Below are 18,201 nucleotides of genomic sequence, written 5' to 3'. Positions count from 1 at the left end.
AACTGGTTCCCCAAAAACTCAGTGGTAGGCAAAATGATTTTATCATAGGCAGTTAGTGCCAAGGGGCAATATTATAAATTAGTTACTGGTCAAATGGTGTTATAATATTTTACAACAGAATTTGACTGTAATACACCACAAGGGTCCAAATATAGGTCATACGGTTTCCCACTGCACTCATGCAGTTTGCCATTTCTCATCCTTTACTACAAAACTGGTGCATTTCCTTTTCAAGTTGTACGTGTCCTTAATAATTTATGTTATGCATTCTCTTGATGTCTACTCACTGATGGCAATATGCTTAAGTTTTTCCATTGCCTTTCAGGTTAATTTTAGTTCTGATTTCCTCAAAATAATGATGGTCCATATTCTGTAGCCATATAGCATCAAGGAGGGAACAATAGTTTTTAAAATGAGATTTCATGGCAACATGTAGTCTGAGATCATTGAAAAGCACTATAAAATTCCCTTAATACAGTGCAGCCTAATTTCTTCCTCTTAATTCTGTCATATATACTATAACAAATATGCATACATATATACATACACACATATATGTTCTGTCTGGTTAATATATGCTAGACTAACTCAATAGCTACTCAGTCAGTAAAAGTCCAGAGATTTAAAGGGAGAAGGGACTTTAGAGGTCCTTTAGGCCACATCACCCCCCTCACATTTACAGATGAGAAAACAGACTTATTGAGGTTAAGTAGCCTTTCCAATGTCACCTCCTAGGTCAAGTCTATAGAGATTCCTCTGGTTGCTAGCACCTCCAGCTTTTTAGGATCTCCAGTGAGTGGAATTAAATGAGGCATTTAATAAAAACAGCTTGTTGATGAATTAATGAATATACAAATGCTCTTTAGCTGAACTGTCTTAGCTAAATTTCACAAGAAGCTATCTGCAAGCTCATTTTCTCAACTTTTTTTCAAAGTGCTGAGATGACACTGCCTAGTCTGTCATTCCCATACTCTCCACTACAGGTAATATTCTGCAAGTTTGTTCTCTACTCTGATTGTCTTGGTTTGCCATATTTCTCCATCTGACAGGGAGATTCAATGTTTGCCTCCTGAGGCAGCTGTGGCCTCTTTCAGCCTTTTCATGTTTTGCATTGGTTCATCTAATGCTGATAAGAAGTAATGTCTTCACTTTTATCCATTTCCCATTTTTCAAAGTTGACAGTTTGTTTCGGTACTATGTCCTTTCATATCTTTTTTAAAAATATATTTTGAAAAAATATATATATATAGACATTTATTTTTAACCTTTGCTCTTATTAATGGCCTGCCTGTACACAGACAGGCAATTCTGAAATAACTATTAAGTTATTAACCAATTATTTGCTATATGTTTAAAGAAAAAGTCAATTTTTATGATGCTTCTTGGTGCTTACTATATCCAGCACCTTCAGATTCTAATCTTGAAAAGGAAATCATTATATTGTGCAAGCCTGAGGTTTCTAAGTAGTCTATGAACCTTCAGTTTCTTCCATTTCTTAATCTGGAACTACACATTTCATATTAATTCAACTACCATAAAAAGGCCAAGTACCAACCACATACAAAATTAATGTGGAAAGGTGGAAAAAGAATGAGTCAAGTTCATTTTTAAAATATTTTTAACTTTTATGATGAAAATATGCTCAGAGGCTAACTTAGAGAGAGATACAGTGATTTGCCCAACATCACACAAGTAGCAACTGACTGAAAGAGGAGTAAAACCAGGTCTTCTTTATTCCCAGTCCAATCACCTCTAAAACATATTTAGAATTTTATCCTAAAAATATCATAAACAGGAAGAAGGGAGCCAACCATTCAAAACCACTCACTAGTTATATCTATTCATTAATTATGTCTATTAATAACAAAAATCTGAAAACAACTTGTATTCTAACAATTAGAAAACAGCCAAATAAAGGATGATGTGTTAATGTTAACACAACAAATATGATGCTATAAAAAATAAGAAATATAGAAACTCTTATAGTAGGTGATATAAGATTATCTATTTTTCATAACTTGTTTTCAAACTCAGGATAAAGCAAACATAAACCAGAAATTTACATAATAGTCACTCACAGGCACAAAAAATGATGAGTATTTAAAGTATATTTTTAAATGTCTTTTTCCTAAATCAATTCAAAAAAATCATTCACCTGTGATGTCTTCGTATCTCTGTACATTCTACTGCCATCCCAAATACAATAGCACCTGCAGGTATGACCTGTCCATATTCTTCACAATTACCATCTTTACCTTTAGGCTGAAAATGTGAATAAAACTTTTAGCCTATGAATACAGACTAGAACATAAGTATCATTAGAGTTTATCTTATATTGTGAATACTTAATTTTATTACACAAGATGAATACTGCAACGAATTCTCAATCTTTCATTAAACATTTTCCCAAGCTATCAATAGAATTTTGTCAAGTTTTTTATAGAATGTAAAATTTTGGGTACCTACTACTCTATTCATAACCCCAATATTTATTACTTGTAGGTAGTCATCATTTAAACTCCATTCTCCATTACAGTTCTGTTTGGGAACAAGATACCCCTTCTAGAAGAAGCCAAATATATCTAATCTCATTACCCTGCTTGTACTCCAGCCTTGGATACCACCTCACTCAACCTTAAATTCTCCCAAACTCTCTTTGACATTTCTCTTCCTCCAAGGTCTCACTGATGAGAGTACTTCCTCCAAAAGAACACTTTATAACATAACCTATGATCTACGGTAGCAGTTTCCAAATTTATGTTTCTCAATAGTTCTTTATATTCTTAAAAATTATTGAGAACCCCTCCCCTCAAAATCTTTTGTTTATGTGGTTACTATGTCCAAAATTAAAACATATTAATATTTTGTAATAACAACTTTGACTTTGTGGATCCCCTGGAAAGTTCTCAGGGTCCCCCAGGTTTCTCCAGGACATACTTTGAAAACTATTGATCTAGAGCAGATGATGTGGCCCCCTGAAATGTTCTATCCAGCCATAAGACATTATTCTTAATTTGATGAATACAACGAGTAGGATACAATACAATGAAACTTCAAAAGGCTTGTCTTAGAAACAGATTGACAGATGAGCATTTCCTTTCCTTTCCTTTGGCCCACTCTTTAAAGTTTGCCCATCACTGATCTAAAGCATTAAAAGTAGCACCAAAAAAGGACCCACAACTCTTTAAAAACTGATGCTGAATATGCAATGTACTGAATTATGGGGAAATACTGCATATGGTGCTATTCTGACCAATGCTGTTTCATATCATTAACAACATTAACACATTATAATCAAACTACATTGTTGTAACTTCATTTGGTCAATCAACTAAGATGTCAATCAGATAGCTGATGACTAACACCCCTATGTAAACTACAAAGTGACTATGATTAATGTTCCATTTATAACATTATTCCTATAAGACTAACTTCCCCAGTTATAGTTTTTTGCTCTTATAGAACCAACTAAAGATTAGACAATGTATGCTTACGATAGATTTTTAATAAGCAAGGCTACCATAAATTAAATATCCCTCTTGTTTGTCAGTCAAATTTATATATATACATATATATCATAATGAAAAGTGTAGCATGAGATTTTTCTAGATATTCCAAGATAATAGTCTCATTAGAATAACTTAACATACATTAATGATCTTAAAAATATACTAAGTATTCAAACAATGAAAAGGCATTTACTAACTGCCTACTAAGTGCTGGGCAACCCTGTGAGAGCCTGAAGAGGCTTTTAAAACAAAATGTTTCTAAATTTATAGTGTTCTCTCATTCAAGTTTTTAGGATAATTACTTAGTCTTACATAAGTCTTTTTGAAAGACTTTATGCAGAATCTCCTAAATTTATATGAATGCTTAAAGATTTATGCATGCAAGGACCTATATACATACTCAGACACACACATACATATAAATAAACAAAAAATAGTATTCTGAAGTACCTATCCACTTTAAGTTTTCATAAATGTAAAATGTGAATAAAAAAATCATTTGAATTTTAAATTTAATTTTTAAAAATTCTCATCACAAATTTTAAAAATCATAATATGTATACATGCAAATACATACACATATATACTTTCTAACCTATTAAAGAATTTTCATGCTACTTACCTTTGGTTGCAAAAGTAAATGTTCCCACGCATGAATCAAACTCTCCACAATTCCTTCTCCAAACAAACCTGCATCGACAGTTTCTGTTACAACTAGGGAAACTCTATAGAATGATTTTTTAAAGATATATGTAAGTTTTTAAAAGGATACATACATTTGAAAATATCTATACTTCTCTGCCTAAAATTATCTTTTATAAAACATAAAATAGCTTCAAAATTTTGTCAAGAGACAAGAAGTACCATTACTGCTACAAAGTAAGAATGAATTTCTTTGGTTGAAAGTATTATAGTTCTTTTTAGTTAAAGCACTTTTTTCCTCTAACATTCAGTTTTAATACTTTAAAATACATGATTACAAAATTGCATCAATAACACAGAATACATGCTTCCACTCCCAAATATTTTCATGATCTGATAGTAAAATGAAGTGTTTTGTCACTACCCCACATTTTCCCATGAAACGATCTAATTCAATACTATAATTTAAAGAAATCACATTGACATAATATCATTATGCCAACCACAATTTCTTAAATTCTGGAGAAATAGATAAGTTCTATTCTATTTACATATTTTCTGAAACTCAGAATAATTATGACAGCTATTTACATAGCACTTTAGGATTTATAAAGCACTTTCTTCACAACCATCCTATGAGGCCAGTAATGACCTTATTATCTCATGTTATAAAGAAATTGGCTCAAAGAGGGTGACAGCCATATAGTCAGTGATGACAGTGCCAAGAGTCATATAAATATATTTACAAATGTACATGTCATTTCTCCCAATAGAATTTCTTTCAAAGCCAGGATCATTATTATTTTTATCTTTTTATTTGCAGTACCTGGCCCAGGATTTGGCACACAGTAGACCCTAAAATGTTTGTTGATTGATGCAATCTTTTTTCATATGATTCTCCTGTTTACAAACTAAAATGAAGTCCCACTGGATTTCTTTTTGTTCCTCATGCCCTGAACTAGTTACCCTCATTCTGTCTCTTAGCGAGGCCTCTTCAAGGCTTGGCCCCAGGACCACCTTCTACAAAAATCTTTTCTTCATATGCCAGTGGCCCAGGGTTTCAGTCCCAAAATCACCTAGTATTGATTATGTCAATATCTATGCATGCACAAGTTATCCATTTGTCTTTGTACTCACAGTACCTAAGTGTCTGGCACATAGCAGGCACTTGTGAAGAGAGAATTAAACTCTCTTTGTCTATTTTAAGTGAATCAATCAAGAACTTTAAAGTATCCCCACTCACTAACAAAGAAAGTTCACAAGAAAGGCCACAAGAACTACTCTCTTCCCCACCCCTCCGCCCCCCTCCCCCCCCCCCCCCCCCCCCGGCCAATTAGGGGGCTGGGACTGGTTCCCGGAAAGTGGGAGATACAGGAAGTAACTTGGAAAAACTCATTATAAAAGGCCAGCCCAAGGACTCCTGAGCATGATTCTGCACTGGAGGCTTTCTGGGTGTATGAATGAAACTCAAGGAAGAGGCTTATGCTGGTGAGACCCTTGTTGAAGAGATTAACAGTCCTCCACATGGAGATCGGATCTTTGCCAGGGAGCAAGCTGAATTGCTTCAGATCAAACTCTAGGGTGGTAGGTTGGAAATATTTTTCTACTTCCCTCCTACATTTCTTTACTTTTACTATATTTATATTATATTAAATTATTAAGAGCTACTAACAGCATTTTGATTTAAGAAGTTAATTTTATATACAGCAACCACAAATTCTTTACTATTATTATTTTGTCAAACAAATGCAAATCTTACACACTTAATAAATGTCTGCTAACTGATCAAATGTTGCAAAGCAACAAAAAGTAACATTCCTTGGGACATTATATAACTGAATATTAAAGTTTTTATAAGTATTTGCTAAAATACTACTTGAAAATAGCTACAGATAATATACCAATATTTGTTGCAGAGAATGAAGAAGTGGAAAACTTTCTATGAATTAATCGTTTAGACCAGTGATGGGCAAACTATTCCCCGAGGGCCAGATCCAAGCTGTAGAGATCCAGATGTAGTGATTAGGGAATTGCTTAAGGCAGTGATGGGCAAACTATGGCCTGGATCTGGCCTGCGGGGAATAGTTTGCCCATCACTGGTTTAGACCTTCCAAATTAAATCAATACTGTCACAGTGAGAGGACCTTTATCTTTTATGTAGTACAAAGAATCAACACTATGTCTACCCAACTATTTCCCACAACTATCCAAATCCATACATGTTTCAAAACTTCTCCAACAAATATTAGCAATGCAATAACAACGATGGATGCTTATTAATAAGAATGATAAAGGATATTAGACACTCTTAGAGTTTAATTTATTGCTATAGTTTCCAAAGGCTATCACCATTTATATTAATGCTTTAAAAATATTTAGGAAAATGTTCAATCAGAATATACAAAGATTGGGGCAGCTGGGTAGCTCAGTGGATTGAGAGCCAGGCCTGGAGATAAGAGGTCCTAGGTTCAAATCCGGCCTCAGACACTTCCCAGCTATGTGACCCTGGGCAAGTCACTTGACCCTCATTGCTTACCCTTACCACTCTTCCACCTATAAGTCAATACACAGAAGTTAAGGGTTTAAAATAAAAAAAAATATTAAAAAAAAGAATATACAAAGATTAAAGCCAAACAAAATGATATGAATGAAGATGAATGCCTCAAGTGCTGACGCAGTGAAAAAAAAAAAGCATCTATATTAGTGCTGGGCAAACTTTTTAAAGAGGGGGGCCAAAGGAAAGGAAATGCTTGTCTGTCAATCTGTTTCTAAGGCAACTTTTTTGAAGTTTCATTGTATTGTATCCTACTTGTTGTATTCGTCAGATTAGAAATAATGTCTCGAGGCCGGATAGAACATTTCAGGGGCCGCATCTGGCCAGCAGGTCAGTTTGCCCATCACTGGTCTAGATGATGGAGCAGTAGTATAGCCAAGGCTACAGTCTGACAGTGAGAACCGTAACTGATAGCTCTGACTGACCAACAAGACCCTCACCTCCAACACTTAGCACAGTGCTTGGTATATAATAGGCATTTAATAAATATTTACTGACTGACTGACTGACTGACTCACAAGATTGCAGGAAGTTATGGTAAGAACCACAGCTAAATGGACAATCAAAGCAATTATCTAGTCTAACTCCCTCATTTTACAAGTAAGAAAATTGAGATGAGAAATGATTAGCTTACATTTACAAAACAATTTCCTCATAATAAACCTGTGAAGTAGGTAAAACCTATGAGGGAAGATAAAAGAATAAGGACTAAATCTCACAATTCCTGATTCCCAATTCAATGTTCTAATATATCACATTAAATCTCATAGGTAAAGTATAGGTTAGGGGTAAGTTAATATAAAACTGGGATGAAATCACAATGAAGAGTTACGCCTCAACGGGCTACATTCAAAGTTGTCAGAGGTCCCAAATCAGAAAACAAACCTGTTACCACAATAACCTCTGAGGCTACTCTGAAAGTTGTAGAAATTTACAATATTTGATAAGTTTTCCCAGCCCTATGTATTCAGGGTTTGTTTTTAGATTCATGAAATGTGTAGGTGAATGTTAGTTCACATGCCTAAACTAAATGTACATTTCTACTAAGATCTCTACAATATAATGAATTTGTCCTTAGAAAGAATAACTTTCTCCCTTCATCACCTAATCTACAATCACATTTTTTAATCAGATAGTTTTCTCTTGTTAGTTGGAACTTAAACCTAGACGATTTTCACAACTTAATTGTAAAAAATCAAATAGTAACTTAAAAGGTACTACAGGACATACTTTACAATACCTCTCAGGAATGTGCTTGGGAACATCTATATCCAGAGACTTCATATGTAATAATTTGATCCCTGTTTCCATCTTGTTTGCTGCCACTACATCACAAGCAAGCTCATACATGGTCTTTGACAGTTCACAGGCATAGACTCGATGTGCACCAGCATTTTTAGCAAACATGCTGTGGAAAAAAAATCCAACAGGAAAAAAAAATCAAGCAATGAAATTTCCTGTTTTCTTTTCAAAATAAGGGAGTTTTACATTTTAAGAAGATGACATGCCTACTTCTCTTTAAATTTAGATTAATTTTATAAATTTGGCTTCATTCTGTTTTTTAAATTAACATTATTAAAATTTCAAGTTATCAATGCTAATAAATAACCAAGTCAGTTTCACAAGAATTAGGACAACTATATATAAGATAGTAACTATGTAACACAAATGTCTTTTAAGATGATAATTCTAAAATTCTAAAGCAGATAATACTAATATTTTTCTAAAGAAAATATAGGTCTCATTCTGTAAAAGATAATAAGAATCTACATGTACTACTTCAAGAATGACAAACCTTAGTATTCCAGTTCCAGCTCCAATATCCAGAACAGTTTTGCACCCCAACTGAACCACCTTCTGGATTGCTGAATTATAAGTCATATTCCTCTTGGTGTCATTAAGCATGATAAAATGCCAGCGCTCCACCAGCCAGTTTGCAACCCGATAAAAATTTTCCTTTGCATCAGTGTAGTCAGGATTTAGTTTCACTGCTTTATGGAAATAGCCAGCTGCTTCATCTCTAAAGCCCATTCTAACAGTAAAAAAACAGTGAACAAAATATTCAGCTATCTACTTTCACCTCCACATCTACATGCCTCTCTGCATCTGGAAAACCCTCTCCACTCTACCCCAAAATCTATCCTTAAGGGCCCAGCTAAAGGCCTATTTCCTTCATGAAAATTTCCCTGACTACTATAACCCCTAGCAATCTTTCTCTTGCTAATTCTTCCCACTACACATAAACTTACACCAAAAGATTTTATATTATTACTTACTACCATTTCACAGGTTAATCTGGTCTCCACAAGTAAGTTAGTCATGTCATGGTCTTTCATGTTAGCCTTAGTTACCTATGCACAATTCTAAAAAAACAGTATTGTACAACTGAGTAATCAATACTCACTGAGTGTCTGATAAGGCAAGCTATATGATTAAATACCACCTCCAAACATCCATGATTAAATTGCTGAATTAGAAATGATGACCTTCTCAATAACTTCACAAGCCTTGATAAATAAAGTAACCAAATAATTCAGTTTTCTGATTTAGCTGCAAAGTTAATTTCAAAAAATGGAACCTAGATCAGAGCTGTAAATACAAATATTAAGGTTACAGTAAACTGCAGTTGTCTAGCTATGGGAAGAAAATCATTTATTAAATTGTGCCACAGAAACATAAAACTTTAGGCAGAACTAAAAAAGACCTTAGAGATCAAGGGTGTCAACCTATGGTCTATGAACTTTTTCTTAAGTAACTACTTTAACTGATTTCCTTTTTAATACTACATATTTTATTTTATGCACTTAAAAACATTATTCTAAGGAGTCATTCCTCTGGCTACCAAAGCAATCCACGACACACAAAAAAGGTGCAGTTTAATGTTGCCGTTTGCAGATAAGGACACAGATACTTAGAAAGTCAAAATGATTAACTCATATAGTAGTGTCTTAAGTCCTGGTTTTCCACCTCCAAGTATAGGGCTTTTTTTCCAACATGCAACAGATGCTTCTATTCAAATTAAATCTACCCAAACTCTGCTCTACAACCAAAGATATTCTTTAGATAATAATTTTGTTGATATATTACCTGCATATGAGAAAATGAAATACTTCTAAACTGTTTTAAGATGCATTTTACTTCAAATCTTCTTTGCACTCTTAATTTCCTGGCTGAACAAATCCTTTTCTCCTGGAAAGAAGCTAAAGCAAACTTCAGCCAAAATTATTATCAAGTACCACAAATTCTAAATTAATGAAAGATAAATTAATTTTTTTAAGAGCCATAAAATTCTTCAAACCACCACAATCTAATTTTATTCTTCTTGAATTTTTATGGTGGCTACAATAGTTTACAATAACAAAACTGACCCATTAGGGAGTCCATCCAGTTTTCAGAGACTAATTATCTAGGAATTTAGTAGTCACAATCATGTGATTATATACCCTTACATGTTTTCCAATCTAGAATATGTTTAAAACTGAAACTTTTAAGTAAAGTCAGAAGGGCAAAAATATAATTTCAAATGATTCTAATTTCATTATTTAAATTACATGTACTTAAAATTAAAATAAATTAATCTTATTTAAATGGAAAATTATTCCAGTTGCTATAAGGGAAGACACTGTTTATTGGTCAATATATTATTTACTTAGTTTTTGTTTCTAACAATAATTTACCTATTTAATGGTTTATTCCTAATAAAAGATCTTACACTTATCCCTTTTCAATCCTCAGTTTAATGTTATCAGACTAGTGTCTACTCTAAAAAAGGAGTCTTTTACAATCTTTCTCAAACTGCACCCCCCCAAAAATAACCAAACACTAACACATTTTGCCAGACCTGTCAAGACTACTTTGAACTGTACCTCAATATTATATGACATTGTATATATAGTTCATCAGGAGGAACATTGGATTTAATAGGAAATCAAAGACCTATGGTTGAGTGAGCAGTCTGCTACCACTAGCTAAGTGACTTCCCTAAACACTTTATCTAAATGGAAGTAATTTTCCATCTGGAATATGAAAGTCTTATATTAAAAGATTACTAAGGCTCCTTCTAAGTCTAAGAGTCTATTATTCTGGAGGAAGCTAGGTGGCTCAGTAGATGGAGAGTCAGGCCTAGAGATGGGAAGTCCTGAGTTCAAACCTGGTCTCAGACATTTCCTAGTGGACAAGACACTTAACCCCCATTACCTAGTTTGTATTGAGTTTCTGCCATGGAACCAATACACAGTCTTGACTCTAAGACAGAAGATAAGGGCTTAAAAAGAAAAAAAGAGTCTACGATTCTAAGATTCTATTTAAAAAGAGAAAAAATTTTCATTCATAACCATGTTAAACATACAGAAAAGAAGTCCAAAAAGGATTACAGAAATATAAAAGATAATTTTGCCACTATCCTATTGAGGGAAATATATATCTTTCAGGATTTCAATCATATTTATTAAGCATCATCTTTGTGTCAGGAACTGTGCTAAGCACTGGGGATGCAAAAAGAAATTTGCTTTAATAATGGGGAGTTTTGTTACATGTAATAATTATTTATAATTGTTCCCATTTGTTTATTATAGTTCTCTTATTTTCTTTTATGTGATTTTTATTCATACATTTGAATGCTTAAATTTGGCAACAGAAGTTAAAATAACTTACTATTAACATAAATATTTATTCTCATAACTTAATATATTTGACTAAATAACACAGATTCTACTTTTTTAAAGATATACTTATTTTTAAAGTCAGTAAGTCAGTAATTCTTTTTATATATATTTTAGTAATCACACCAGAAAATAAAATATTTTGTGCACCTACAAATGACACTGCAAATTAGAATATCTAAATAACAATACTTTCATTAGTCAAATTGATTTATATCAAGGGGTGAAAATATTCTCAACACTAAGGGCCTTTTGATAGAACATGGAATTCATTTGCTTATCAACAGCAGGCCTTATATTGACAGTCAAGAAGGATATCTATGTTTCACTAATTTGGGCTACCTTTAGTAGAATAGTGATAGAAAATAATATGATTTTTAAAATTAAAGATAAAATTAAGGGTTTTTTCTATACTCTTACATTCTCGGCTACAACTGCCATCTTTGACTCTTTAAACTAGGCCCCTGCTACCTTCCTGGTATCCTCACACTTAACACCTCTCCACAATGCTCTATGATTCAGTGACATTAGCCTCTTGGCCCATTCATCCAACAAAGTATTCCATCTCCCAGCTCTATATATTTTCTTTTTTAAACTCTTACTTTAAGTTTTCATAAACAGCTCTTGAGATAGAAAGGGTTAAGGCAAACAGGGTTAAGTGACTTGCCCAGGTCACAGTTAAGACATGTCTAAGGCCAAATTTGAATCCAGGTTCTCCCAACGCCAGGCCTGGCAATTTACTCAAGGTGTCACCTAGCTGCCCCTCCATGCATTTTCTTTCTTTCTTTTTTTTTTTAAATCATACCATCTGTCTTAGAATTAATAGGCAGAAAGGTGGTAAAGGTTAAGCAACTGGAGATAAGTGACTCGGCCAGGATCACACCTGTGGGAAGTATGTGAGGCTAGATTTGAGCCCATGATCTCCTACCTCTAAGCCTGATACTCTATCTACTGAGCCACGTACTTGCCTCTCCTCCATGCATTTTCCATGTAGTCTTCCATGCCTGGAATGCTCCCTGTCCTTAGCTCTTCCTCTCTGGCTTCTTTCAAATCTCAGCTAAAATCCCACCTTTGGCAAGAACCCTTTCCAATCTTCCCTAATGCTAGTGCTTTCCCTACAAGATTACCCTCTATCTACCTGTATGTTTTGTATGTACATAGTTATCTGCTGTGTCATAGCTCCTGATTAGAATGGGAACTCCTTGAAGATTAGTACTGTTTTCGCCTTTTTCAGGATCCCCAGTACTTATATTAAGTGCTCAATGTTTCTTGACTAAACAGCAGGAATGTACCTATAACATAAATCAGTGTTATGGATCTTTTTTTTTTTTAAACCCTTACCTTCCATCTTGCAGAAGAGTGGTAAGAGCTAGGCAATGGGGGTTAAGTAACTTGCCCAGGATCACACAGCTAGAAAGTGCCTGAGGACAGATTTGAACCTAAGACCTCCTGTCTCTAGGCCTGGTTCTCAATCCACTGAGTCACCCAGTTGCCCCCTATAGATCATTTTTTAAAAAAGAACAAGAGAATTATTCTCCACAATGGAATTACTGCTATAGTTGTGAGGGACAGCTAGGTGACTCAGTAGATAGAGCACCAGACCTGGAGTTGGGACCTGGGTCCAAATCTAGCCTCATACACTTCCTAGTTGTGTGACCCTTGGGCAAGTCACTTAACTCCAATTGCTTACCCCTTGCCCTTCTGTCCTAGGGTTGTTACTAGGACATAAAATAAGGGTTTTAAAAATAAAACAAAATTATAGCTGGGCCATTTGGGAAGGATTCTGTGCATAAACTGCACAATACTAATATTAATCACAAATACACACACCCATTTGGAGAGGGGACAAGGAAAGGTTAAGATTCCAGTTTCAAGAAAAGAACTTAAAGATAAAAAATACAATAGAGTTTAAGGGGCGTCATTTAAAAAAAAACAACAATAAAAAACTTCTTAATAGAACTACTCAAAAATGGAATATGCTTCATAGAGAGATGGAGGAAGGGGGATTTCAGTGTACAGATTGGTCTAGATGGCTAATGTGATTCCTTCCTACTTTCAATTTATGGGATTCTGGGAAACATAATCTCAGGTTTAAGTCCCACCCCCCATCTGCCACAAAAAGAATCTAACCATGACCGTCTCACTTATTCATGCCCACAGATACTCTCAAATCTTTCCAGTTCAAAAGTAGCAAGTTAACCTTTTCTTACCCCTGGACCAAAAGTTAAAGGTCTCATTAAAACCACAAGTGGAAAAACAGGAATCATGATGCCATGTTCAAAAATATTATCTTCTTGTTTGGACATTAATAATTTAACCCTAACTTTTATATATCTTCTAATTCTTTTTTTTAATTATTTTTTTTCATATCCTCTAATTCTGAACAAAGACATGCTTTTGAAATAACAAACCTGAACAGATGCTCCCCAATACTGTTACAAATCACTTCATCATCAGGAAAAAGTTCCAAAGCATGCTCATAACAACCAAATAAGTCTTGTACTCGATTCAGAGAATATAGTTCTTCTGCCCACTTGAGGAGGGTGTACTGAAAGGTTTCCTTTTTAAAAGAGGAAAAATATTCATCAGTAAAACAAAATAGTGTCAAATCTAGGATTTCAGATAATTCAAATACTATTTGATGAAAGTACTATCTTAAAAGCTATTTCCTCAAAAAGCATCTCATAACTAAAGGGAAATATGATTCAGTTCTCTAACTTCAGTGATAAGTGGACAACCCACATAGATGGCAACAACGCAAAATGGGAAATTGGCATATAACTACAAGTTCATGGTGTATTCCATTTTTCTTCATCTCATATCTATCTATGATAGGATCACAGATTCAGAGCTCATTGAAACTGAAGAGGTCATCTAATCTAATTCTCTCATTTTAAAGAAGAATTAAGACCCACCCAAAGTCACACAGGTAGTTTAGTAGAGCCAGAATTAGTGTTACAGCTAAATACAAAACATAAATATTAGTTTTTGACTACATAGAACTATTTTAAATAACGAAAAAAAAACCTTATCATTTGCTCTCCTAACCTCTCTGAAATGAAAAAAATGTCCTTCATGTTTCAAATAAGCATATTGTAGCTAGGTGGCTCAGTGGAAATTGTCAGGTCTAGAGATGGGAGGTTCTAGGTTCAAATCTGGTCTCAGACACTGCCTAGCTGTGTGACTAAGTCACTTAACCCCAGCTGCTTATGCTTTGGAACTGATACTTAGTATTGATCCTAAGACAAAAGGTAAGAATTTTTTTTAAAGCATATTCAAACAAAACAAATCCAGGCATTGGATGTCTCAAACTGTGTATCTTATTCTACAACTAACATCCATCAATTCTCTGTCAAGAGGCAAGTAGCCTCCATCACCATTAGTTCTCTAAGGTAGTTATAAATCACAATTCTTAAACCTTTCAAAGTTATTGTTCTTTACAATGTGAGTTGCTATATATTCTCCTAGTCCTGTTCAAATCACTCTGCTTTAGTTTGTACCAGTCTTCCAATGTTTTTCAATCCATCTTTTCTATAATTTCCTTAGGTACAATAATATTCTATTACCACTCATATACTATAATTTGTTTAGTCATTTCCTAATTGATGGACAACTCCTCATTTTCCAGTGAAGACTACTATATTAATGGATCTGTGGTCCATTTTTATACTTCAGTTGTCTTCACATAGTCATCTTTTTTTTAAGACATGGATGACCTTGTATGTTTGGTATTTATCTGTATACATTTTTCCCCTAGCAAAATGTAAAAAACCTGAGAACAAGGCCCCTCATTTTTGCTTAACCTCCATATTAAGCACTTAATGTTTGTTGAACTGAAAGTTCTATCCTGTGCCTCATATTAGCATACAAATTTTAGGCTTCGAAACAGAGTTCAAAAGTTGAAAAAGGGGGCAGCTAAGTCAGACCTAATAACAGGAGGTCCTAAGTTCAAATCTAGCCTTAGATACTTCCTAGCTATGAACCTGGGCAAGTTACATTGCCTATCCCTTGCCACTCTTCTGCCTTGGAACCAATACATAGTATTATGGGGGTTTTAAGAAAAAAAAAAAAAAAAAAGCTAGAAAAGCTTTCAGGATAGACCTAACAAAAATCATGTGCCTCATCCTAGGACCAGCCTAGATAAGTTGCAAGTTCATTCTCTGGAGATTTGGCACCCTCCAATGGAACTTTCTGGCCATACCTAATGAGGAAATATTAAGTCCCCACATCAATGAAATGTTAATGTTTTTAATCAAGACTAAATCTTACTTAGAACTTTAAATTTTATATCCTACAAAGACATTTGCCTTTACTTTCATCATGATGTACCAAATTTATTTATTTTTAGGGAGAAACTCTTCAATGCTTTTAACTATGCCTTGTCTTCTCTACTCAAAATTTTTCCCATAGATTTAAAAAATGAACATGTAATGATCTTACTGAATCAGATCTTATTAAATCAATTAGTTTTTTTAGCTTCTGTTAAAACATAAAAGTAGATTAGAAGAACATGGTTTCAAATTTGACCTCAGTCGCTTCCTAACTGTGTAACTCTAGATAAATCACTTAATTCCCAATTGCCACTCTTAGAATTGATAAGACAGACAGTAAGGGTTATTAAAAAAATAAAATATGGAGTAGGTGACAGTTTGCTTTTTTATGTGAATTCTCGCAAAATATATTATTTATAATATGGATACAGGCTTTGTTTTAAAACTGGTACTATTGTTGTATGCATGCAATATAACTGTACAAATATGTGTTAGCAATAGAAATCAATCATTTGAAAATATTTTTGCTTTTAAGTTAAGCATGGTATAGCAGATAGAGGACAGGCTTGGATTTAAATCATATACCTCAAAAACACACTAGCTGTGTTAATGGTTATGTCTTATAGCCCAATTGGACTTAAGCTTCATGAGGGTAGGAACCATATCTTTGCACAAGACTGAAAGGGATATGACAAGTGCACAAGTCTGTACTAAGTTAACTGGGACAGAAAGTGTATGCATTCCAGATATAGACTTCTACTCCGTTAAAGGCAGAGGTGGGAGATGTAAAGCAGTACATACTGGTAACTACTAGAACAACTCAAATGAAATTATGATGAGATTCTGGAATATCTAATGCAATCTCCTCATTTTACATCTAAAGATGACAGAGGTATGTGAAGGCACTCGACTGTCCTGTGATCTCTACATCAAGGTATGATCCTAAATCCAGTATTCTTTAAAGTGAAATAAAACGACACTGGATTTGGAGAACTCGAGTTCAAACCTCGTTTGCCTGTTGCTAAGTCTGCCTGACCCTAGGCAAATCATTTGTGAGGCTCTTCAGTCAGCCTGCACAAGGAGTGGGATGGCCTGAGCGCACCTAAGGACCCCTTCCCGGGCTGTGACTCCGAACCCGAGGGCAGGAGCTCCCTGAAGGGAGGGCCTAGAACATTGCGGTCTTCCTCTCCCCAGGAATTGTCCTACAGCACCGGAACCGATCGGCGGGGCAGAAAGGGCACGAAGAGCACGCTGGACAGAACGGAGCGGCCAGGCCTGGCGCTCACCTTGACGTCGTCCCGCAGCTCGGGCGCCAGACTGAGCACAAGTAGGTAGTGCGCGTAGGCCGTGCCGAAGTCCCGGCTGGCCAGGCAGTGCTGCGCACTCTGCAGCGAGCGGGACACCAGCTCAGTCCTGCCGGCCTCTTGCCCGCTCCGGCCCCCGCCCCGCGAGCGCGGCATGCTCGGTATTCGACAGGGTCAGGGCCAAAACCCTTCTGGTACTCCCTGGAGACCTTTCGACTTCCGGGCGGCACGGTTTCCCTCTAAAAACGCAGGGGAAATAAAAGAGACGAGAGAGTGAAACCGGAAAAAGCGGAAAACACAAAAACGAGGGACTTCCGGCCCCGGCGCCAACGTCCGTTTTTCTTACGTAATACGCGCGCTACGCTTCCCCACCCAGGAGTAGGCGTTCGCAGCTTTTCTGTTCTAGATCCCTGCTTCCGAAGAAGCCCGAGAAACTCGAACTAACCGGCGCTTACGCGTTGCGCATGCCTCTACCAAGGCCACTCCTTTCCTTACCCCTCTTCCTTTCCTCCAATGCGCAGACTCCGCTCTAGAGTCTGGTTTCACGAGGCTTTTCCCCGCCTTATACCTTTTACTAATCTAGGAGTCGTCTCTCTTCTCTGAATCCCCTGTAGTGCGGAGGTGTATCTTGTCATTGTTACTTATCTAGAAACCGCCCCACTGTTTAGGCTACGCCGGAGTGTCTTGTTGGGATCATGGAGGGAGAATGGCCTTCGCCCTTTGGGGACGCCAATGTGTATATGGATATGGCTTTAAATATAATTTAAATGAAGCCCCGCGGGAGGCGGAAACTGGAGCTAAGCTGATACAGTGCTGAAATTGGAACCCGGGATGCCAAAGCACCAATACCCTTGTTACCATGCTCCGAGGCTGCTGCTAAAAGGCAGCAAAGATGAGCAAGAAAAGATTGGGAGCAAGGGAGGGGAGAAAGGTGATTGGTTGGGACCGAAGGCAGGAGGATGCTGGAGCCAGGTTCCTGAGAGCTGTTTGAACAATTTTCAGTGTCAGAATTTACCCCCAAAGAATTGGGGGAAAGCTACAAATGGGCTTGTTATATAGTTTTGATGTTTGTCTAGTTTTAAAGTAACAGGGAAAATGTTAATAATGAGACTAAACTTAAAAGTATGTCAGGTATACATTTTCCAGGGGGAAAAAAATGGTAGTTTAATATTTATCAGCACACTACTATAAAGACTCAACTGTGTGCTAGGAGTTTTTGTGTGTTATTGTCTTAGGAAAGTTTAGCAAATTTGAATTTGA

General features: G+C 35.7%; 1 protein-coding gene across 1 annotated transcript in view; it reads right to left on the bottom strand.

The window, feature by feature from the left end:
- Positions 1–17,160, bottom strand: part of PRMT9 (protein arginine methyltransferase 9) — a 39,490-nt gene extending 22,330 nt beyond the window's left edge. The window contains exons 1-6 of the mRNA XM_044680892.1: positions 16,924–17,160; positions 13,778–13,926; positions 8,501–8,737; positions 7,946–8,113; positions 4,132–4,234; positions 2,156–2,262 (exon numbers count right to left, since the gene is read on the bottom strand). Coding sequence (XP_044536827.1) covers positions 2,156–2,262; positions 4,132–4,234; positions 7,946–8,113; positions 8,501–8,737; positions 13,778–13,926; positions 16,924–17,097 — 938 coding nt within the window. The 5' untranslated portion in view covers positions 17,098–17,160. The remainder of the gene's footprint in view (positions 1–2,155; positions 2,263–4,131; positions 4,235–7,945; positions 8,114–8,500; positions 8,738–13,777; positions 13,927–16,923) is intronic.
- Positions 17,161–18,201: the final 1,041 nt, after the last annotated feature.

Source organism: Gracilinanus agilis, chromosome 6 (assembly GCF_016433145.1).
Source record: "Gracilinanus agilis isolate LMUSP501 chromosome 6, AgileGrace, whole genome shotgun sequence".
Taxonomy (NCBI): domain Eukaryota; kingdom Metazoa; phylum Chordata; class Mammalia; order Didelphimorphia; family Didelphidae; genus Gracilinanus; species Gracilinanus agilis.
This window is presented reverse-complemented; position numbering and strand designations above follow the sequence as displayed.